This window comes from Strix uralensis, chromosome 26 (genome assembly GCF_047716275.1).
Source record: "Strix uralensis isolate ZFMK-TIS-50842 chromosome 26, bStrUra1, whole genome shotgun sequence".
NCBI lineage: Eukaryota > Metazoa > Chordata > Aves > Strigiformes > Strigidae > Strix > Strix uralensis.
Genome location: NC_133997.1, coordinates 3,216,541 through 3,240,429, shown reverse-complemented (window position 1 = coordinate 3,240,429; position 23,889 = coordinate 3,216,541). Strand labels below are relative to the sequence as shown.

Sequence of the window (23,889 nt, the reverse complement as noted above, 5' to 3'; positions counted from 1 at the left end):
ACTGCACAGCTGTAGCTTCTGATCCCTGGTAACGTCTGTTTCTTTTCTTTCTCCCTGCATCTACCTAGCATAATCCAGGCGTTCTCCTCCTCCTTGCAGGAGCGCCAGGTGCGTCACTTGGGCAGAACTTTCCTGCATTCCACCGTCATTCCTTGCTGAGACAACAACCAGGCAGACATACCCGCTTTGTGGAGGGTTGGGAGGCAGGAACTGGACAAAAGACTGAGCAGTGAAGCCAATTCGCCCTGTTCAGACGATGGAAACGGGGAGTGCAGCAAGGACGAATGGTACCACTGGGAAGCCAGAGGATGTGAAGAGTCCATCTGCCCCCAAAAAAGAAGAAGAAGTGAAGAAGACCACAAACCCTGGTGGAGGTGAGAAGGAAGCTATGAAGGGCACTGGCAGTGCTTCTTTGGAGACAGGGCAAATCAAAAGCTCCCTCTTCTCTGGGAGCGACTGGAAGAGGCCCATCATTCAGTTTGTGGAGTCATCCGATGAGAAGAGATCCTATTTCAGCATGGATTCGGCTGACTCAAAGAAGATGCAATATGCCAGCGGACAGATAGGAGACATGAGGAGACCACCCCTCTCCTTCGCAGAGAAAGGCGATCTCAGGAAGCCCCTCTTCTCCTTGGATTCCAAAAAGAGCTTCCTGCCTAGTGAAGGGGAAGGGAGGAAGTCGTTGTTCTCTGGGGGGCAGATGGGGGACCTGAAGAAAACTTCCCTTCCTCTGGTGGAGACAGGGGACCTGAGAAGATCCACCTTCAATAAGCCTGACAGAGCAGCTGGGTCACGGCCCAGAGTGAAGCTCGAGGATGTTCTGTGTGATTCCTGCATCGATAACAAGCAGAAGGCTGTGAAGTCCTGCTTGGTGTGCCAGGCTTCCTTCTGTGAGCTGCACCTCAAGCCCCATCTGGAGGGAGCAGCTTTCCGGGACCACCAACTCCTGGACCCCATCAGGGACTTTGAAGCAAGAAAATGCCCTGTGCATGGGAAGACCATGGAGCTGTTCTGTCAGACAGACCAGATGTGCATCTGCTACCTCTGCATGTTCCAAGAGCACAAGAACCACAGCACAGTGACAGTGGAGATTGAGAAAGCGGGAAAAGAGGTAATGCTCTTTTTATTACACGTTCCCATCAGTCCTTCCAGTGGATCTCAATATTACACCACAGCTTTTGCTCTCCAGCCTACAGTCTCTCCTCAAATCATGTCTGCAATGTAATTCTGGGATGCAGGGGTGGTGGATGGGAAGTATTTAGTGGAGAACTGATATTGCCTGGGTTCTGCTGCAACGGGATTGTCATTCTCCTTGTGGCTGGTTACAGCAGCATAGCACTGGTGTTGTGTAGCAGACTGGATTGGGGGGGTGGAGAACCTGGTTTCCACCCCTGGTTGCACCACAGACTTTCAGCAGAAGCTGAATTAAAGCCCCACATGTTAAGTTTTTTTAAAAAAAACTGTCTCAAATTTTGACAGTGTTTGTGCAGCGCTACCCACAGCCAGAAAGGTGGGGCACTGCTCAAGTTCAGGACCTCCAGAATAGAGGTAGTCAGATCAGTGGTTGCTCAAGTTGCTAGTGGCTGCGAGGTTACTACTGAAAATTGCCATCTCAGCTACTTAGAGATTATGGCTTTTTGTTTTTCTTTTCTGTTATGGTTATAATAGTGTCAAGCCACACCTATGGGAAGAGTATTTTGAAGTTTAGATGAAGAGAAAACCCTGGTGTAAACACAAAACATTATAATTTCCCCTGAAGTATTACTACAATAGGCTTAGAGAATAGACATCTAAGGAGATGAGGCTGGTATGGGGAACAGTGCTCACTAATGAAAAGCCTTTCACATTTGTCCGCTTAAAGTCATGCTGTTTGCTTTCTGGGTGGATGTATGATTATTCCACTAGCTTTAGTAAAGATCAGGGTTTCACATATTTGGTGCTGTACATCCCCACTGTAAAAGCATATTCTGGACTAGAGACCTTCAGATCTAAGCAGACAGGACAGGAGAGGTTACAGAAAGGAGATCCATGAAACAATAATGCAAAACAATTTGTCTAGAGTCACACAGCCAGTCCATTGCAGAAACTGGAAGGGCACTAAGATCCTCTTAGGCACAGCCCAAGCCAGCGCTCTGATGGGGTGAACAGGCAAATACAAGTACCTGTTGCCAGAAATTCTTGAGTTACCCTTAACTTGGAAGAACACTTTAACTCTTTCTAAGGTGCTATGAAAATTTATCTCATGAGGCTGAAAGAGCATCTTGTCTAGAGCTTATCTCCATCTTCCTGTGCAAATTTTTGGTCTTTTCTTGCAATGTCATCGCCAACTTGCAGCCTTGCTGAAACCAGACAAAGTTTCTTCCACGTCTCAGCCAGTCTTTCTTGAAGAAATTCCCGCAAGGATTGCTAGCCTGCTGTTTGTTTCATAATCGCTTGTTCTTGTGTTTTTGATGTCAGCTCTGCACATAGCATATGCCTAACTCCCTGAGGAACCAAAGCTAGTCAGAGCCTTCTTCCTATGGTTGGATGGACCTAGAACACCTTAGTTTTAAAGAGGCAACCATAGCTGGGCAGAGATGACTTTATGTAAGATTTAAACGATGTTTGATTTCTTTCTCTGAGTCCATGTCCCGCTCTTGTTAGCTCCATGCTTTAGTTCCTGTACTGTCCTGTGCTGTTTCTGCTGCTGCTAAGCCTAAAGGATTTAGGGCTTTATCAATATGAATCATACACATGTGCAAGTTTCTCCTGACAACGAGTTTTGATCATGCTGTAACTTGAGTGAGCATTCACTCAGACAAAAACAATTAACAGGATAGCTGTTGCTTACAAATGTTTATTCCTAGCCCTGATTTATTCCCCATAGGTGGAGCCTTAGCAAGAACCACAAAGAGGAATGAACATTTCCAAGTCCCTTGTGTGCACCACCTATTCTTTTCAAGTCTTGCAAACGAGCCGAGCTGGAATGTGACCACAAATTGAAAGAATGGCAAAGTGTGGCTGGTGCTGCTGGCCTTTGTGGAAAGACTAAGCAAAAAACCCACATCAGGTCATCCCTATCCCTGCCCTGTTTTCACAGCTTGGCATCCAAGCAGCTCCAGGGTAGCTTTACTCCCTCCAGATTTGCTAACTATGCCACTGGACTAGCGAGCAGAATACAGCTGTGTCCAGACAGTGTTGGTTGTCAAGGAACAGTTGGTTTATCCACAAGGATTTCCCAGTCCCTGGCTATACTGTGATTCCAAATGTGGAGAGGATTGAGCAGAACTAGGCGGGGTTCTATGCTGTGATGCACTTAAGCCTGACTGTTACTCTAGGTGCTCCGCAATTTTGGTGGCACAGAACTGTCACATAATAAGGTGGAATGTGCTTGTTTTAGGTACATCTATTCCTTTTGTATTGCAGAATTATTGCAGGTTGTAGTCCTTTCATGAGTTTATCTTTGCTGTAGGCCTGCAGGGAAGAGAGGTGCTGTACCTCCAGTGTTGGGAAAGCAAGGGATAGCTTAAGATCTCTCTGCAGAATTAGGTAACTCTGCTCGCTCCACAATGCAGACAGAGACAGTACAACTTAAGAGAAGAGGAATGCAAACAAGCCAGTATACAGACACCCACTGGTTAGAGCATTTAGGCAAGCAGTGAAAAGCCTGTTATCTCTCTGTCTGCGAGACAGAGGGAGAACATAGCAGCATCCTCCACCTCTCGGGAGCCTGGGGTGAGAATCATTCATCCCCCCTTTCCTGGTGTGCTGCTGAGCAGACAAGAGTGAAAGGCACAGGGGGTCAGAGACAACTTGGCAGTGAAGACAGAGACATTTTTTCTGAGTTTCCACCCAGTAGTATTTGCGTATTTTACCCAGCAAACCTTTAATGCCTTCCCCAGATCCACTTTGCATTAGTTTCCTGTTACAGATTTAAAGGAAAAGTAACACCCCCACTAGAATCTGTATGAGAAACAACCAAGAAAAAGGCCGTGAGTCTGGGTAACAACCACACACAGTTGAAAAGTGAGAATTGTCAATAGCAGCTTGTACACTCAAATAAAACCCTCTGGCCAGCTTGATTTATCAGCAGAACTAGAGCCCCCCTTCCAGACGGCATCCTTCATTTTGAAAGGGGATCCTTCATTCAAAACCTGTTTTACAGGCCTATTCTCAAAACGAGACGACTTCACATATGCCTGCCAGTCACAGAGCTGTAAATAACCTGGTGTTACCATCCAGCGCCAGCCTTAGTACTCAGCATGTCAGGTCAGTTCTAGTGAAAAGCACTTTGATTTTTTTCTTTAATTCTTTACCTTTAAAGAAAAGTTCACATTGTACAGCAGGTTTAAAGAGGCAGCAGAGAACTGCCGTGCAGAAAGGGGAGATGGGTGTTCCTTGTTTCAACAAAGCGACTTTTAAAAGGGGAGACTTCACAGAGCCTGAACTAGGCTTTGAAGTCAACCGTTCACAGAGATGGATCCAGAGGGATTTCCGTCTGAGCCCTCTCTATATGCTTCCACTGTCTGAATTGAGAGCAAACAAGAGTGTATCAATATGCCAGCGGAAGGATTTTTGGCCTTTCTCACTGGTGCAAGGTTAGGGCACGATGTGGCTGCAAGACCTTATCTACACTAGTTGTGGTTGCTCTGCGGACGCAGCTTAAAATAGCTGCTCTTTCCACAGAGATGGTGCAGTTACCTGCAGGATGTTCTTCCTAGCTGGAAGGCTGGGGAAGCTGACCTGCTGCAAATCGTGATTTAGAGTAGATTTGCCTGTTTGCCTGCATTCTGCATTAAGGCTTCTACAGTAAGGGCAGAACCCAGGGAAAATCCACCCGTTTGCAAGTAAGGAGTTCTCTTCAAACTGTGCAAACCAGCGAGCCTTTTCTGGCCTCAGCCCACGCGGTGACTCGTGGCATTTCTGCAGGATTCTGGCAGAGTCTCCAGGGATTGTAGCCCACTGACGCCCACCTCTGCTTAACAAAAGCTTAGACAGAAAGTGTAATGGTAAAACCAGCAGAAATAACGTCTCAAACCATTTGCTGATTTCTCAGCCATGTCATTTCCAATACAGGCCCTGTACTAGGACAAGTAGTTTAAACACTTCTTCTCCAGCTTCATTATTGCATTTGGTTGTTGCTGTCAGGTAATTAGCATAGCTCTCCCAGGCTAGTGACACAGGGGTGTTCCCTGATTCAGGGACTGGGTTCCCAGAGCATTAAGACATGATGATGCTTGCATTGCTGCCTTGCAAAAATGAGTTGCATCATGATGCAAGACTCATAATCTCACATCTCCAGGTCCTTTACAGCACAAGGGCTGGGTTCAGTTGTGGATGTTTAGGTGTACACTCTGAACTTTCACTTAGGCCTCTTGACTGTCCTAATTAACTCTAATACAGGATCCTCTCTTAGCTCAAAGACTCTCAGTGCCAGCATTTCTCAACTTGCTATGGTCAAACCGAATGGTCTAAATTTATATTTCCTAGATCTTCTTCATTGTTATTGTTATTTCTGTACTGCAAGGACTCCCCCCACAATGGGTGGAGCTGCTCTATGATCTTTCACCAGGAACCTTCTGAAATCCAAGTCTCACCCAATGGGTTTGTTCTGGGTGGTCCATCACATACAGAGATCAGGGGTTGTTGACCTTGGAAAACCTGAGAAATATGAAGAGAGGTAGGAGAGAAGTTTCTTCATAGAGAATGAAGCTGAGAAGTTGACTGTCCCTAGTACCTGTAACCACCCTACTGTAAATGTAACACAGGATATACACGGACAGCTAAAGAAATCTTCCAGCCAATCCCAGAATTTTTTCTATGGGAAGACTAGTTTTAATGTTTGTACTATCATGCAATGAAGCACCTCCCTTCACCTCCCTTGCCCTTGCTGGTGTCTGTACTAGTGTTTTCCTTTTGTCCTCAGTATGGGTGCTTTAACCCAAGCCAAACCTGGATGACTGTGGTATTTGCTTTCTGGCTATTGGGACTATCTCTGTAATTCCATTTGCAAATCATAATTCTCATTCTAAATTGTAGTGTGGGTCCACTCTTAAATAGTTGTTACATCCCATCCCAGAGGCACCCAAACTACCTTTCTGGGTGAAGGGATATTATAACTGCAACAAGTTGGTAAGAGTTAGCTATCACTTTTGAGCAAGTAGTAGTCTTCAAAACTCCTTTGAGACTTAATTAAAAAGCACTATAAAAGTATAATATTGTTATCATCACCTTCCAGCCATCACCTGACCTTTTTTCCTGTTACCTTTCTTTTCAAATCCCTTGTGTTTGGGAATGTCTATGTGGCTGTGGTAGGTCTGCTCTTCTCAAAGAAATCCCTCCGGTCCTTCTCTGTATGATTTCACTCACATTCTTGTCATAAGAATGTTCTGATATTTAGGGATGAGGAAGGAAACAAGACCTCCCATTACTCAGGAGATGTGCTTTTTACTTTGCTAACAACTAATGCCATCTGGATGTAGCTCTGTGACTCAAGGAAGCAACTTGCATTATAGTGTAATTTCTCGCACTGGTTACTGCTGTGCAATGGATATCTGCTACTAAAATGCTTTTATCTCATTGCATTTCCCTGCTATGCAAAGATGGTTGCACACCTTTGTGTCTTGATGCAGAGGACATCTCACAATGCACATGAGAATGGAAAAAAGTATGCATGCCTCCAAGCTGGTGTCTTGAAAATGTGAAAACTATAGGATCAAGCTCATGCCTTTAGTGTCTTGATCAGTAGTAGAGCAAATTTTCTCATCTTGATAGCTATATGGTTCCCTGGTGATCCTGTAGGGCAAAGCCCTTCCAAGCCATTCCCCAGAATATGAACTTTAGCTCATGACAGCATTCAGCTGACTATTGAAGGTTGTCAAGGTGTATGGATAATATTTAGAGGGCCAGTGCTCTCCTAACTCTCAAAAAAGGACAATTACAGTGACAACGTGAGGATGCAGCTCTTCTGGCATTGAGATCTCTTTGAGTACATTTGCCTTTTTTGTTCCACCTTTCTTCTCTTTTATCAGGCAATAAAACAACTATCAGATTGTTTTCCCTCTATAAATAGAGATTTTCTAAATTAAACAGCTAGAGTCAATGGCTCTCAGATGCAGCTGTGCTTGATTCAAGCTCAAGAAGGTGTTCAGACGCTACAGTGACTGGCACCAAGACAGGAGCCCTGATGGGCTGATTTCCTTGGTCTGAGCTAGTTGACAGCTTGTTGCCTGCTCTTCATCATGTGATGCTGTTTCTTACTCCTTGAATGGAGAGTTGAAAACTTTTAAACTCCCACCCTGAGGGCAACTATGATCACAAGAGAAGTCCCAGGTTTTCATGTTGTGTTGTGTTCTTGGATGGGCAGTAAAGCAGGGGGAACTACACCTTGTATTTAACAGCAGGGAGACCTCACGGTGTTAGTCGCTGTGGAAGTGGATTTATCCACCCCTCATCTCCTCTGCCTCTTAACTGTTGGCCTAAATGTAAGTGCTGTTGGGTAACACAACCATTTGCCAAAGGATTCCACATGAACAGTGGGTTTCCAGAACCTTTCTAACGCGACATAGCTTGGTTGTGGAATACAGGTAATTTCTGCCAACTGAGTATTTCTGAAACAGCTCTGGGGATAAGTGTCCCATAGACAGATTGCCGGTAGTTACAGCTGTCCTGTGACCAACCTGTACACACATGAAACACAGAAAGATCTTGAAATGCGTAAACAAAAGCTTTGTCATGATCTGTTGGGCAGGGACATGGTGAATATGAACGACCGAGGGAGGGGTTGCCCAGAGTTAACGGCGCAAGGCATTACTAAACAGCCAGGTCCTGGTCTGATCCAGAGACACGGCGTGCACACCAACCGGCGTGTTACACCAGTGCATGGCTGCCCAGCCCTCCGTGGGCTCCAGTCCTATGAACTGCCTTGCACGCAATTGTCTGGTCTGAGATTCTCTGGGAAGCCAGTGCAAAACGAAATGCAAATGAATCCCAGTGAAGTTGCTGATCTAAGCCAAGCATGGTTGACTACACCTCCTGCCTCCTCCTTTTGTGTTTTTTATTTTTTCCAATCATTCCCCAGCTTCATCATAACATGAAAGCTCTCAATTCAGAGCAAATTAATCCACAATCCTGTCTAAACAGAATTCCTGCCGGAGGCATCGTCCTCTTGTTGCAACACTCGTCAAACGTCATTCCGTAATTACATGAAAACTGTTATTGCTGCAGAGGCACACCCTGGGATGGGCCCTTCACTGCATACACAGCTGAATTTTGAAACAGGCCTCTTCCCCCTCCAGCTAATGACTCTAATGTGATTAAAAGCGGCACCATGACGGTAGCCTAGTAGGTGGGTGCTTCTGCTGCTGTCTTTGCTGAGGGAGCTGAATCTCTTGACCCAGCCAGAAGCTCTGGGATCTTGTCCAGTGTCAGCACATGATCTCCATTTCAAGCAGTGCCAGGAACCTGTACCTCCCAGCTATTGTTGTTCAGGGCCAAATGCATAAGTGGAAGCACAGCACCTCTTTGAAGTAGGCCGCCCTCAGCCCCAGTTCATGAGACTCCCCTCTTCTCACAGGCTGAGCTTTCACTGCAGAAAGAGCAACTGCAGCTGAAGATCATTGAGGTAGAAGATGAAATGGATAAGTGGCAGAAGGAGAGGGACCGTATCAAGGTGCGTATGGGATATTCTTCTAAGTCCACTTCTCTGTTTCTCCTGTACTTGTCCCTTTCTTTTCCATTCTCTCAAACCCCTCTCCTCCTTTCCTCAATTTCCCCGATATATCCAGCTCTTACTCACTCCATCCCTTACCCAGTCTCTATCTCATCACTCTCCAAAACTCACTCATGCCAGGTCTTGGAAACAACAACTCCTACTGAAGTCATCTTGCAACATACCCTGCAGGAGATCAAGAAGAGGCAGCACAGCCTTGTTACAAAATGATCCAAGGCACCTCCCTGCTTTGGGTCCCTTACAGTTCTTCAGCCACCAGTAGCTAGGCTGATTTGGAAACAAAGGTGTGCTGCTTTTTTTCCTGCTGGACCACACACAAAAATAAACTCCAGGAGGGCTCTGAATTGCCCAAACAGAGATAAAGTAACAGGAACAGATGGAGTTACACCAACAAACATCTTATTTACAGTGGAACAGCTTACTTCCATACTGATATAAGGCTCCTTTATAATTCTTTCACCATGCTAAGGGTTAGAGTATAGTAATGGTGTTAATTGTTTTCATTTATACCCTAACTGAATAGAGCAGTGAAAACACTATTTGGAGACACCCCAGAAAATTTGCATAATATTAATAGGCAAAGCCATTCTTCTCCCTTTTATGTGGTACACGCACATTGGCTTGCCAGTTCTGCTTTTTGTCTGCTTTATTATTATTATTATTACTATTATTATTATTACTGGAAATCTGACCTAGAAATTTTGACTCTGAATATAGTTACATCCACAGTCCTTTTGAGGAGTATTTCAGAAGGGCCTAGGGGTCAGGTTTGTAAAAAGTTTTTCAGCACCTTTCATCCTTTGAAATGGTGGGAATTTGGACCTCAAATTCTTGAGGAGCCAGAACCATGATTTAGAAGGTTAAACAGGGTTTTTAAATACCACCTAAGAGCGCATTTCATGAGTTGAAATAAAAGATATGCTCTTATGATCAGGAAGACAGTATGCCCTTTAGATTACATACACATAATTAGTGCAAGAACAAGTATTACTTCTCTTGGCACAACTTCTCTGGTGCTAAGACTTACGTACCTAGAACCTCCATAGTCACAGTCTGAATGCTGAGAATGCTTGGACATATCCCCCTCTATATCCCTCTATTAGCAAATGACTTCCCGAGAAGTTTAATATTTTATCTCTCCTGCCTCCTTTCCTGCTGCCCCCCTTCTCTGCCCCTTCCCTCCGCAGAACTACACCACCAACGAGAAAGCCACAGTGGACCAGCATTTCAAAGAGCTGATCCGTGACCTGGAGAGGCAGAGGGATGAAGTGAAGGCTGCCCTGGACCAGAGGGAAAAGATTGCATCAGAGAACGTGAAAGAAATCGTGGATGAACTGGAAGAGAGGGCAAAGCTTCTGCGGGAGGACAAGGAGAACAGGGAGCAGATCCACCAGATCAGTGATTCTGTGCTCTTCCTGCAGGTTACTGAGATCCCATTTTCCTTTTAACTTTTCCAATAAGGAAGGATTTGTCCCAGAGACAAATCCTAAGTTGGTGTAAGATGCTTTAATCTTCTCCAGTTCAATGCATGTATATGGCAGGAACAGACCCTGACATTTGAAGCTGTGTCTGCTCTGGTAGGTGAAGAATGAACTTAGGTGTGCCAACGCCTGCTTTTTTTTGTAGATGGCTACAGCTCACGGGCAGAACATTTGTCTGCCCCTTCCATCTTCACTGTTCTCCTTTACGCTTCACACTATTTGGAGTCTAACATTAGACAGTTCCTTACGATCTAGCCTGTCTCTTATGTTTCTCGGTAACTTCTCCTCCCTTCTTTTTGGCAGGAGTTTGGGGCTTTGATGCGGAATTATGTCCCCCCTCCATCTCTCCCAACATACAGTGTGCTGCTTGAAGGGGAGAGCATGAGCCCGTCTATGGGACTCCTCAGAGATGATCTCCTAAATGTCTGCATGAGGCACGTGGAGAAGATCTGCAAGGCAGACCTTGGCCGCAACTTCATAGAGAGGAACCACATGGAGAATGGTAGAGTATCTGAGATCTCCCCCTTCCCTTTCTCCCTCCCTCAGCAAAGCCTAGCACAGAGTCAGAGGAGATGAAGTGTGATGAGCGTGCTCTCACAGAGCAGAGAGTAAGTAGGGACCTAGGGAAAGTGGGAGAAACACTGCCTGTAGCTGGAATTCATTCTGGAATATCAGAGCTATCCTGCCAGACCTATGTGGGGATAGAGCCAGTTGAACTGCCAGGGATTTAAAATATTTCATGTGTAGGGGACCCAGGGGTCCAAACTAGCCCTGCTTTCTTGAGTGCTGTTTCACGTTATGGCTTCGCAGTGTTTAATTGGCTCAGCCACCTCCGGCATGGGACTTCAGATCAACACTCCTCTTTGGGGTCGAGAATGGTGGCCCTTCTCTCCTGCAAGAGGCCAGCAGGGGCCCTCTGCCTTGCGCCAGGCTCCACGGAGCCCCTGCAAGTTTAGCGTGACAGTTTTCCATGTGGAACACTGCACAGATATACTAAGGCAACTCAGTGGCTCACTAGGTAAATTGAGGACGCAGTGGCAGAAATATGAATGTAGTCACCCCGGTATGGCAATTTTGAAATCCTGTCATTAGCCTATTTGTACAGCTCGGTTAGCACATGTGCTGTGCTGGTATGACATGCCATTTTACAACAGCCTGTTTCAGCCACTACTTGCCTGGCTGGAACATGAAATACCCTGCAAGCACCTGTCACTGAAAATCTAATAACAGATTTTCCAAGTAAAAAGGTCTCCATTTTGGTGTTCAGGTTAAGCTACAACTTGAACCGGAATAACTCTCCCTGATCGTACTTCTCTGCGTGTTCTGCTAGGGAGAGCTTTGTTTCCTGCCTGCCCTCAGCCAGGGTATTCAAGGGACCTGCAGTGCCAAATGGTCCTCACACTTCAGAGATGCTTAAGGATGGGTGATCTTTCTTATGTGAATACAGAGATCATGGTCAATACAAGTTTTAGAGCCCACTTACTTTCTGTGTCTCCCAATTAGTTCTGCAGAAAGGACTTGTCTTGCATCAAGCTCACACGTAAGATTAGGAGGACAAGGCACTAGAATGGGACTCCACAACTGAGGCTCACTTTCCAACTCTCCCACAAACAGCCTTTGTAACCTTGGGCAAGTTACTTAATCCCATGAAATGACCTCTTGTATGAAGAATAATAGGGATCAGAATTACTAGTTATCTCACCAGGCTGCTATAAAGTTATAATCTATAAATAATTGTGGAACCCTAGATACCAGAACAATAAAGGTCAAGAAGCTGGATAGGTAACATGAGGATAAATTGCACTCTGCTGTTCAGGAGAACGTGTGGTTTGAAATGATGCAGGAATAATCTCAAGTCCAGTTCATACAACACAAACAGGCGAGGAACTCTGCTGCAAATCTGCAAGATCACTGTTATTTCATTCAAATTCCTAGTACTCACTAGACACTTCTCCCACGTTAATACACCACCTTTTTCCTGGGCAACAGACATGCAAATCACTCCAACTTCCTTACAGAAAAGACACATCCACATTACAAGATGATATGAGAAACAAAGAGGGGAAGAAACAACCAAAGAAACCACCAAACCCAAAAATCCAGAGAAAAAGCAGCCCACTGAAAAGATACATAGAGGTCGGAACAACATGGGTTCAGTTACTGGTCAACACACAAATGTTTTTCAGAGCCTGGGTTTTGTGAATCAGCCTGTCTGGCATTCACAATCTAGAGCAATAAGAATGAGGGTGACATGGGACCAGAGAACATTCAGATCTGTAATGATAATCACTAGTGATTCTCAAGTGAATCATCAAGTGACAGCCTGCTGCCTTCCTACATTATGGAGAGTAAGTCCCTGGCCCCAAGGAGTCTGCACTGCAAACAGGTTGTTAATATTTACCTAGCACCATCATTCTCCATCAGACATGGATTAGATGGACCAGATACTTCTGGTCCAGAGAACCAACCTTTCAGAAAAGTCAAGAATCACATTCAGAGTGCTCACGATGCATAGCCAGAGCCATACCCTTAAAGTAGCACCAGAAATGGAACGTGTCTTCCAACATTTAACTCTGCAACATACCTGGTCAGATTCTCAACACCCCGTTTGCTGAGAAATTTGGCTATAACTTAGTACAAGTTGATGACAGGCAGCTCAGATACAAAAATCACTTTTGTACATTTTTTTCTGTCTTCTTCTTTGCTCACCTGGAGATTTGCAGAATTTGCAAACTCTGGATGGCATAATGCCAAAGGGGTTTTGGATGCCTGACTACTCACAGCACTTCTGAAAACTAGATGAGTAGCATAAAAGCACTTTGCATTCAAATTACCATAACTTAGGAAGTTACCTTCCATCTGCTGAGCTGTTTTTTGCCAATCCTGAAGCAAATACATTTCACTTGGCCATTTGTACAACCCAACAAGAGTATGCATATGTTCAGTTCTAGTAGCTCTGGATAAAGACTGACTTGATCACTGATCACTTTTATTTAGGGTGCCCTCCATGTTACTGATGCCAGAAGTCCTCGATGGTATTTGAAATCCATGTGATTCAAGTGCCAAAACATTTCTGAGCAGGGCAACAATTGACTACTGCCAGAAACCTGGGCATTTTCAGAAACTTTACTGAGGACTTAATGGACACAGCTTGGAGTCTGCCTAATGAGAAGAACAGTGGTATCCACTCAGTTGGGAAATGTTATTTAAGGAGAGTCTCAGAAACTTCAGAGCTCTCCGTTTTTCAAACCCCAGTTACACTTGAAAGAGGACAGCACTCTGCATCTAGTGACTGCAAGGAAATAACTCCACAATTACTTAATGGATTTAATTAACTCAGACTCCCCCTGAGTCATTGCAACAAATTCATTTGCAACCGGCTTGATCTTCTAGTGTAAAAAACTTCCCAGGAAGAAATATTATATTAATGGAATGAAACCTGCTTAATAGCAGACTCCAAAGGGAATCCACTTTCTTTTAGTTGTAACAGGTACCTACTTAGCAGTGTGGCAATGAGGCAAATAATCAGAGAGCATCCAGGGAGTTTAAATAACACAGAAATAAATTTAAGAAATAAAAGTTTGTTCAGTGACTTAAGAATCAAAGAATGGAACTATTTAAACATGGGAACCAAATTTACCCCCTTGCAGAGAACAATAGCTTTATATAACACTTGAGGCCATAAAATAAAGTATTTTTATGAGCAAGTTTACTGATAGAGCATCATTTCCTGTGGATCAGTGTCAGTAAAACAAAATCAGGCTGCGTAATACCTGGCAAAAGGGTAGTTTCATCTACTTTGTGTGAAGCCTGAACCAAACACCCTTGTCCAAGAGCCCAGGAAGCTAGAGCTGTTTGCAACTCAGGTTTAGCATCTTTCTTTAAAAACTGAAGAAACCAACCCACTGAGCCCTCCCCAACACTGATTTTCTTGAGCTTTGCAATACTTCAGTTCGAGATCTGTGCACAGGTTAAACACACCAAAGAAGCCAAACCCAAACCACTACTTCTGAAGTGGGATACGTTTTTAGCCACACAGCAGTATTTTGGTAGGAAAACGCCTCAACCCTCAAGTGTCCCTTTGGATTTTCAGGAGACAGTGTATCTACTGAATGGCCAAATGCTTCAGCTGTGCTATGCCTCCGAAGGAGCTTTCTCTTTTATCCCAGGCTGAACCTCTGGGTAGCTACAGCACTGCTTTATTTCCCAGCCAAAGAGTCCCACAGAAGAATGAAAAAAACAGAGGAACTTGTTTTCAAAGAGCAGAAACATTTTCCTGCAGCACTTGAGGAATCAATTCCAATCTGTTATCTCCTTCCCCCTTCTCCCATCCCTCTCAAGGCCAGCAAACTGCCCTCTCCAGCTCACGCCCTGCTCTGCTTCTCCAGGTGATCACCGGTACATGATGAACAACTATGAGTGGAACCAGCCTGACAACTTGAAGAGATTTTCCATGTTCCTGTCTCCCAAAGGTATGGCACCCTAATGGTGGTCAGGCTTCCTTCAAACACAGCATAGGAAAGGAACTTCATTCATGATTTGTCCCCAGATTTGCTTTCCCTCATATTTCCTGTTGTCCCCTGGACAAGATCCATCCCTCTCCATTTGTTTATGCAGGGTCCTGTCTCCAGCCTACAGAGCTTTGAGAAGTTTTTGCCTTTTCATTTCAAACAAGGCAGCAAAGGTTCTCAACTCTGTGGAGGAGAGCTGGAGTAACTGAACTCTTTCAAAGAGTATAGTTTGTGAATATAGGGGAGTTTTGACATGTGTTACTAGGTTGAACTCAAGTGTTATTCTCCACCAGAAGCTTATCCCACTGTGCTATCAAGTGTGAAAGCTACGCCAGGCTTGCTTTGCATTAGGATTTGACTTACACCAGAAAACATACTTTTTCCCTACAGCAATAGAAGTGAGGAGGTGTCCTAGAAAAGCAGGAGTCTGGCCTTTCTGAGCTCTGACACCAACAACAAGAGCCTTGGTGATTTGCTTATGTCCCAATTGTTACATGAACACTACAGGATGAGTCTTTGGAGTGAATGACTGACTGTTTTCAACACATTGGGTTGTAAAATGAGAGTTGTCTAAGTGTCAGGACCTCCCGTAGGAGAAGCAGAATGCTAAAAGCCTAGGCAAGGCAAAGCCTGTAGAAACAAAAGAACAGAAAGAGTAGCACAAAACAAGCAACAAAATTTCCTCTGGTCCCTAGAGAGCAAGGCCCTGCCTGGATTTGCCAGGTGTTTACAGCTGCTGTGCTGCAAAGCCAGATGGTGGGCAGGGCGAAGGGATATGCCAGCAATTAGCAGTAGCACTCCCCTGCAGGCATATTTGAAGTGTGATGTTGCCTGCTCTGTCGTTAGGGATTGGGAGGATAACCCAGATCCCAACACTGAGCCCTTTGTCTGGATTTCCACTTTGCCCATCTCCTCTGCTACCAGCCCACGCCTGGCAGCTCGCTGGCAGCCCTGCCTGGCGCCGTGGGGGTGAGGATGCTGTTCAGAGCAGATACCAGAGGCGGCATTCCCAGTTCAGCCTCAGCAAGCCTTTAGCAGGAGTGTTTCCTGCAGCCCCCCAAGTTGTCATCAGAGGCTGCAGAGGGGCACTGTGCCAGCGGTGGGTTCTTTCTGCACGGAGCCTGTCTCCAGACACCACCTGGATGGTTACAGCTGCAGTTCTGCCCCAGCTGCTTCAGGGCTTTACGGGCCCTGTGCTGTCAGGGAAACACGTTCTGCTAAGCGGAGCTGCTGATGCTGGGGAGAGACCACAGGCTCAGCCCCGTGCCCAGTATCCAAACCCACTCCCAATGTTAAGGGATGGTTGAAAGTTTGTTCTGAAAGTGCATGGGCTGAACCCATCCCTACCCAAAACAGGGCTCTGGGTTCAGGTGGAAACGGCCCAACATGCATTTGAAGAGCGTGGCAGCCCTAATGCCAGACAACACCATTCTGCCATCACCCTGGGACAGGGCTGAAACCTGACGTGGCAAAAGGAAGGGAAAAGCCGTTGGCAACAGTGCCATCGCATGGCATAGCCTGGCTGCTCACTGCTCCCCCCCGCAGTGCCTGGACCCCCCTCTGCTCCTCTCTAGAGGATCAGTTCCTGAGACCTGGGAGCAGCGGCTCCCTGGCTCCCAGCTAGGATCCAGGTTCCCAATCTCCAGGACGTGTCAAGAGACAGGAGGGATCAACAGGGACTGCTCGATACAGGGTTTCTTATTTAGTGCTGTTTATTGGAGCCAGTGGGGACAGTTGCTGGATGCAGTCAGCTACAGAGTAGTGTGAGGGTTGTACCACGGCTTGCAGCTCAGTGGCCCACTGCTTCCTGCAATGGACTTTTGAATATACAAATACTGGGGGAGCATTTGTTCCGCCTACACATCTACGTTTTCCTGAGAGCACAGACATGTTGCCTTCCAAAACTACTCATTCTGTATTTTCTACCAACAAAGTTACTTTGTCAAAAAACAACATTAAGCACATGATTGCACACAGAGTCTCTGCTGAAATGGGGGCTGAACAGCACCAGATTCTCCACCAGGGTGAGGGCTCAAACATGACAGAAAGGAACCAGCTGCTGAAACCACACTGATGGGGACTTTGGGAACAGAATGAATCAGTAGGCAAAACAGGAGACATGACCCACTTAGCTTGCATGCTGGCTAGCAAAGGATTATCCGATGAATAATGCAATATACCCATAATCATTTAACTCTCTAGAGCTTTCAGTGCTCTATCAGTGTGTCATGTAGAAGTCCAGCACTGCCTCCAATTGCACCTTTTCTAAGGAATTCCATAAAATGGGAGGAGAAAAAAAAAAAAAAAAAAAAGAGGACCACCCTTTGCATTGCACAATATGCCCAGAATCCTTGAATATGTCACGATAGTTTTGTAACACACCCTTTTTCTCGCTAGGTTGGATGACTGCAAATTCTGCCTGAGTCCACAGCGGCAAGTCTGTTTGCTGCATTGAGGAATGCTACCCAAGTAGTGCTTGGCACTAATTGCAGTGGCCCATACTAAGAAACTGCTTAGATTTGAGCTAAACCTATAGGTTTTTAAGCCCTGCTTAAATTCAAGGAGCCTTCCACTGCTCTTGTCATTAAAGACAGTATCACTGAGCATCTGTCTGCAGGGATGACATAATGAGGCAGAGGGGAGACATAAAAGGTTTCAAATGCTGCCTAAAATATAGAGGAACAATCTGTTCAACTACTCAACACTCCTTTCTGCTCTCTTCCACTGAACTTTCTTCTCCTGATGTTGCAAACAGTTTGGCCAAAGCCAGGAGGAGGTTGGAAAGATCATCTCGTGCCTTTGGAAGTCTTTGAATGAAGAGTAGAAGGGACTCAGGCACACAGAGACAGAGAACTGCTTAAATAGAAACACTGCTGAAATAGAAAAGCAGTCCACAGGATGGCAGCATAACAGCTCAAAGTATTCATCTCTTTTTCACTCTTTCGAGTCCAATGTCTCACAAAAGGGGTACAACAGCACGAGCCCATCACAGCATGATGTCCTAGTGAAACTCTGGAGTACATGCCTGTCACAGTGGCCGAGACAATGTGTGCTTGAGCAAGAAATGTTCCTCTACTTGTGTCTCTTGAGCTCTAAATCCAAGCCTCTGCCTGCAGATCTCTGCAGAATAGTCATGTTGAGTAGGCAAACCTGAGTTGGCAATTTAATGCAGCTAAAGACAGCTCTGTGACAGCGAGAGCACTTTATTCTCCAAATGAGAAGTCTATTCACCGTTCCCTAGAACCCAGAGAAAAAAGACCAGGCTTTCCTCTACTCCCTGGACCCAGATTTCTGGTTTGGGGCTGCTTCCAAATTGGTGGGGACTGTTTCATAGAGCAATGCCAGGCACAGGCCTTTGAGCCAGCTCATCAGGAGCCGACTGCTGAACTGGATGCTCTTGTTTTACAGCCAGTTTCAACCCACGATCATGGGAATTTTCCTCCTTCCAGGCGACTGAGGAAACACTTGGTACGGGTAATTCCGACTTCAGTTTGAAAGGATCTAACCCCCCGTGCCACAGCTTTCTAGCTGGCTAACCAACCTTTTCTGCTTCCCCTCTCAGCTGTCCTGTCACCTGTCAATCCCTCACAGAATCATCTCTTAGCTGGCTTATCAGCACCATCTGCATACACCCAAACCCAGGGTCTCACTGTTCTAGGTGCTATGTATATAGGAGGGAAAGGCACCCCTGGTCCTCATTGTTCAGACAGTGAAAGAAGAAGATGGAAAACATAGGTGCCAATTTGCAAAGATCCTGAGATACCTAACCAACTGCAACCGACGGGAGTGCCAACACCATCCAAGGCAATCTGTGGAGGTTGTGGCAGAACCGGGAGCCGACTCCAAATACCCTCAGGCAGTCTCACAAGCACAAGCTCTTCTCCATCACACGTACACCTTTTACTTAGCTCATACGTTCTCAAAGACGGAGCCTGCCCTATGTTCACTGTCTGTACAGCACCCAGCACAACGGGGAGGGGGTGCTTTGAGCTAGTGTACCCAGAACCAGCAGTGGCGAGTCATGCCTTTTCTTCCCAGCTCCCCACCTTCCTTTTTCTCACCTAAATTTTCTTTGCTTCGTTCATGCTCAGAGGGTCCTGCTTTTCCTTTCATTCAGAGGCAGCCTACAAGCATCCACGGCCACTCTACCTGGGGGAGCTCTGGTGACTCACAGCCACACCTAAGTCATTCCTGCTTTTCATGCCACAGGCAGGGCTGTCTCCCTCTCATCATCTCTGCTTTCAGATTCATTCTGGCAGCCCGGGCCTGACCCCAAGGAGGCCAGGAGGGGAAGCCTTGCTTTAATTTCAATGGGCTTTGAATAAAGCCTCAACTGCTTGGAGGCAAGGGAGCTTTGGCAGTTACGTAGTTTTGCCTCATTAGTCCAGTCTCTGGAGATGCAGTTTACCTACGAGGAAGCTGCTGCTCTTCAGTCACACCTGCACTCTGGGTCTCTCAAAAAAAAGGCTCTTCCCTGCCTGCCTGGAGCTTTGGGATCTCTTCACACTCGCACACTGTGTACACTGGGACCCCACAACTGACTGCTCTCATCTGCCTTTTTTTTACTAAGAGAAAAGGGACAAAGCTATTGGTTCCCATTTTCCCCCAAGCTAGTGGAAGGGAGTTTTACAGGGTGTGTTTTGAAATGCTTAGGCTTCCCCACTGCAGCATGCAACACCATGGAATAACACAACCTCTTCTATCTTCCAGTAGGCAATGGTACTAAGCTGCCTTTTCAGTTCTCCTCGGTGGGACAGAATCCGCCTGGTGACTTCAGCAAACAGTCTGATGGAAGCCTCTTCACTAAGACCGGTACTAGGCATTTAGTTTTTCCCCCCTTCCTTCTACCTCTTGTTTAGGTGATAAGACATTTAATCCTGTAGTTTCTCCCCCAGAGGAGGCCTGGAGCAGTCCTACACGTGGCTCAGATCTCCTGCCCTGACTGTCAATCCCTTAGATACATGCACATGTTTACATGAACAACTTACTCTGCTGAACCAGGGCAACAGGAGTTTATTGTGTGTTTAAAAGTATTAAAAAGTTTTATCTAGTGAATAGTTGAAGGGGTTTTAAATTTTGTTTGTAACAGGTAGAGGTAAGAATTTTAGAGGCGTGGGGACCAGGGAGAGAAAGATAGTAGGAAACTATGTGCATGGCCATTTACCACTCTAGCTTCATCAGTGTTTTAAAACAGCTATCATCTTGAAAGAATAATAGCCACTGAGCACAAACTTTAAAAAAATATGCAGTAGCTGCCTGTCCTCCCTCATCTGAACCAGAATCCCCCGTTCACTGTCTCATAATCCTCTTTTCACTACCACTAGTTCAGTTCAAGGGCACCAGAGGTGGAATCCAAAAGCATCAGCACCTGCCAAGCAGAGTCAGGTTGGATTAATTTGCGAATGGGAGATGGTGGGGAAAGGCCATTGCCTGATAGCACTGAAACTGGTTGTGATTCGGCAGGGCTGGTGTTATTTTTGAATCAGAATGGAGCTGGCGTGGTAGAAGGGGGTTAGAGCTTATCGTGCTGCCAGAGGTACTGTCATTAATTTCTGACAAGAAATCCAGGCCTCGGCTCCTTCCTCTAATTAAATAGCCTATAGTGTTCTTTGTAAGAGTCAGAATGCTTCGTTCAGGACTTGGCCTAAATTTAATTGGACTGATTGCATTCCACCTCTCTGCCTTCCTCAGACATTTTAATTAGACAGACCTTCTTTACTCCCTTTTCCTAACTGATTGGGTGGTGGAATACGCATCTGTCTGACTGACAGCTGTTACGTCCCACCCCAGAAATGGCTGCATTTCAGTGTTAAGCTATATGCAATACTAATTATGTGGCACTGCCAGTCCAGCTACTCATCTTGAGGCTTGCAAGGGGAGAGGGGGATGGTGGCAGGGACTGATCTGTAACAGGCTGTTTTATGTTGTCACAGCTTATCCTTCAATAGTGAGACATCAGTCTGCAAAGGTGACGCCACAGACATGGAAATCCTCTAAGCAGTCTGTATTGGTAAGAAATATACCCTTGGTGTGAAAGCATGTGCACAGCTTCAGCAAAAGAGCTATCTGTCCTAGGGATACCTGAGACTTCAGAAACTAGGGCTTGGGTCCTTTGGAGATGGGAAAGTAAAAGCTTCAAGTCAACAGCTTCTATTATTTTTTTCTGTGGTTAACTGCATCCACAGAGGGATGCAGATTAACACACACACCTCCTGCCTCCACAGCTCTGGGATGTAGGAATAATCAATACTTCAAATTGATATTTTGAAAAGATTTTGCCCTGGTCTAAAATTTGATCCAGGCTTCTAGAAGCTATACAAATACTACAGCACACATGCTGCTATTTGTAGTACTTTTCCTCCCTGCAGAGACATCAGACTTTTAGTAGTCTGTGACATCTAGAAAGCACAGATTGTGTAAATGACACCAAAGACAACCATATAAAAGTATCTTGCTAATTATGTCCTGCAGTGGGCAGATGCAGTATCAAAGATGAGGGGTCAAACTACGATCACTAGAACATCTGTAAGTCACTCATTCTGCACTGTTCGCACAAAACAGGTAACAGTTCATTACAAGAGGCAGAGGACAATGTTATTTTAGGTCTTTTAATCTTAAATATACAAGGTTAACAAACAGTTAATGCATAACCACGAAACACTAAGTTCGTGTGTTTTCCTTAACATCCATTCACACTGTGCTGCATTAAGATCTTGCATGATCTGCATTAAGATCGTCAAGTTTTTGCCCCCATCTCCACAGATGAAATCTATTTTTTGAATTCTGATTATACATTTGTGAAAGATTATTTACTGTTCCCTGGAAATAAGACTTGTAGGCAGCAGAGGGTCAAGAATCAAGAGCATTCCCACACTTCAAGGAAGAAAACAGAGGAAATGCACAACAGGTAGAAAGTGGCTGTCTAAGGACTGCAGCTGTATGTCTGCTAAATTTTCAAGGCCCCACCAGGAGATGAATGCCTGTGAAAGGGATGTTTCTTGGTAGACTGTATCACTTCCAGAAAATCCAGCTTTGAGTCTCTGACTGTGCTACAGCAAAAAAAAAAAAAAAAAAAAAAAAAAAAAAAAAGTATCCTAGGAACAGCAAAGTTTTGCAATATCTTCTCTCTTGTGTTTGATCACCCCTTTCTAAAAGATCATCCACTTCATCACGTGCGTGCTCAGATGGAGACTCTTCCCAGTGATTGCAGATACCACCAATGGTGGTGTTATACTGGGGACTCTGGTCAGTCTCTGTTAGCACTGGGACATGAGTGGGGTTGTTTTAGCAATAAGCACCCCCCTGCACAACAGTCAAGCGTGCTGTGCTTCGTGAGCACAACCCATAGTTTCCTTAATCCCCACAGAGAAAGCCTGGGTAACTTCGCCCACATGAAGTCACCAGTCTTTTTCTGCCTCCCTTTCTCTCTCATGCATACGCTCAGAGCGGCTATTTTATTTTTATAGCCTATATTCACCAGATAGCCCAGAACCGAACAATTGAGTTGATAAATATAAGCATTAAGAAGTCCCAAAATAGAAGTACATGCTCTGGACTGCAGTAGCTCTGCAGGAGCTTTTATGGTCTATTGGGCCAATAATCTAGCTTTTAAAATAGTCTTAAATATGTATTTAAGTAATACACATTCTAAAAGTTCTGTAAATATGAATTTTCACAAAGGACTACACTGTTTAAGGAGGAATGTCTTTTTAACCCACAGGGAGTTCTTTAAAATGAAGCCCCCCTCTTCCATCTCTTAATTATATTGGAAATTAAAGGCATAAAATGAAAAGAATTTTAACAAAAGGGAGCATTGAGCAGGAGGTATTGGGAGCCAGCACTGAGCAGCGAGGTGGGTTGGGTTTGCTCTGCCCATGCTTCCAGCCCCCTGCTGTGTCTAATATTAACTAGTACACTGCACAAAAACACCAGCATGTTCCTGGGGGGGTCTCTCTCACCTTCTGCAAGTGAGATCCGGGCATGGGATCAAACCTAAGACAGATCAGACATTACAAAACCACAGTTTCCCGATTGCATTGGTCACTGCTTCATTGGTGTAACCGTATTCTCATCCAGGCTAGAGATTTTGCCTTGAACAGTGCAACCAGCTATCACAATCAGTAATTTGGCTTTTGTGTTTTGCAGTCATCCCAAGGCAGCATTAGGCTGCACAACACAATTTTGCCACGTGTTGCTTATTTGCAGTGGTGCAGATAAGAATGAAATTCCAGGGGTAGGTCCTGATGAGAAGAGATACAATTAGGGACGGCAGTAACGAGCTGGACAGACAGAAAACAGCAATTCCTTTAGGCTCTGCCCCTGTCTCTCCACTTACGCTTCTGTTTACACAAACATTTAGTACTAGGCTCTGCAACATACGGAGGTGTGAATAAACAATACACCATTGTGTGAAAATTTCCATGCACAAGAGTTTTGGCTTGCCAGCCAGAGAGCACAAATAAATACCATGCGACTTAGTTGATCACTCACATAACTGTGCATGGCTTTAAGTGTGAAAACTCCCATGAGCTCTCAAGTTAGCGAGCAATTAAAAGACACTGTCAGCAGCATAAAAATAAAGGTGACATTCCTCTTCTCCCAGAAATCTCTCATCAAATCATGAGTCATAGTCTGCGATTTTATATGATGCACAGACTCATTTGGCTCAGGAATGAGGTCCATGCAAAGCATGTGTATAAATCAAAAAGCAACACCATTTGCATTTGATCACTCCAGCACCTCCAGTAGTGAAATGAGGTGGTGTTGCTCTGCGAGAGGAAAGACTGAAGGTGTTAAGATAGGAGCATGTTAACATATGCATGGTTGGGCTACCTAGGAGGGTAAAGTATAGGTGGTCAGAAAAAGAAGGTAGGTCAAACTCACATGCCCCAAATTCTCCATTGCAGTCACATTACCGCCCCTTTTACGTCAACAAAGGCAATGGAGCCACTTCCAACGAGGCACCTTGATTCCTGAAGATTTAGGGAAGAGCTGGCAGCACTTGAAGTGAAGACTCAGCTGCGGATTTTCATGGATGTACCTGCTACTGTATTAACCTTACTGCTCTAATCTCTGCCAGGGAGAGGGAAGGTGCAGAAGGGAATAACCTTTACTAGAGGAAACAAGGACTTTTTCCAAATCACCTTGAAAGCTCTGCAGGCCTTAACAATGTAACCCCATCCTCTGC

The 23,889-nt window shown here is 45.2% G+C and overlaps 1 protein-coding gene across 1 annotated transcript; it reads left to right on the top strand.

The window, feature by feature from the left end:
* Nucleotides 1-256: 256 nt before the first annotated feature.
* On the top strand, nucleotides 257-23,716 carry TRIM29 (tripartite motif containing 29). The gene is made up of 9 exons (XM_074850999.1): nucleotides 257-1,111; nucleotides 8,555-8,650; nucleotides 9,898-10,131; nucleotides 10,495-10,693; nucleotides 14,580-14,663; nucleotides 18,111-18,176; nucleotides 19,413-19,514; nucleotides 20,636-20,712; nucleotides 23,609-23,716. The coding sequence occupies exons 1-9, from the start codon at nucleotides 257-259 to the stop codon at nucleotides 23,669-23,671; spliced, it is 1,776 nt and encodes a 591-aa protein (XP_074707100.1). The 3' UTR covers nucleotides 23,672-23,716.
* Nucleotides 23,717-23,889: the final 173 nt, after the last annotated feature.

Excerpts from the sequence above, each read along its gene's own strand:
- TRIM29 (XM_074850999.1), top strand. The coding sequence starts at position 257 with ATGGAAACGGGGAGTGCAGCAAGGACGAATGGTACCACTGGGAAGCCA. Across the intron at positions 10,132-10,494 it reads ATTCTGTGCTCTTCCTGCAG|GAGTTTGGGGCTTTGATGCG; the intron begins GTTACTGAGATC and ends TCTTTTTGGCAG. Across the intron at positions 19,515-20,635 it reads AAGCCTCTTCACTAAGACCG|CTTATCCTTCAATAGTGAGA; the intron begins GTACTAGGCATT and ends ATGTTGTCACAG.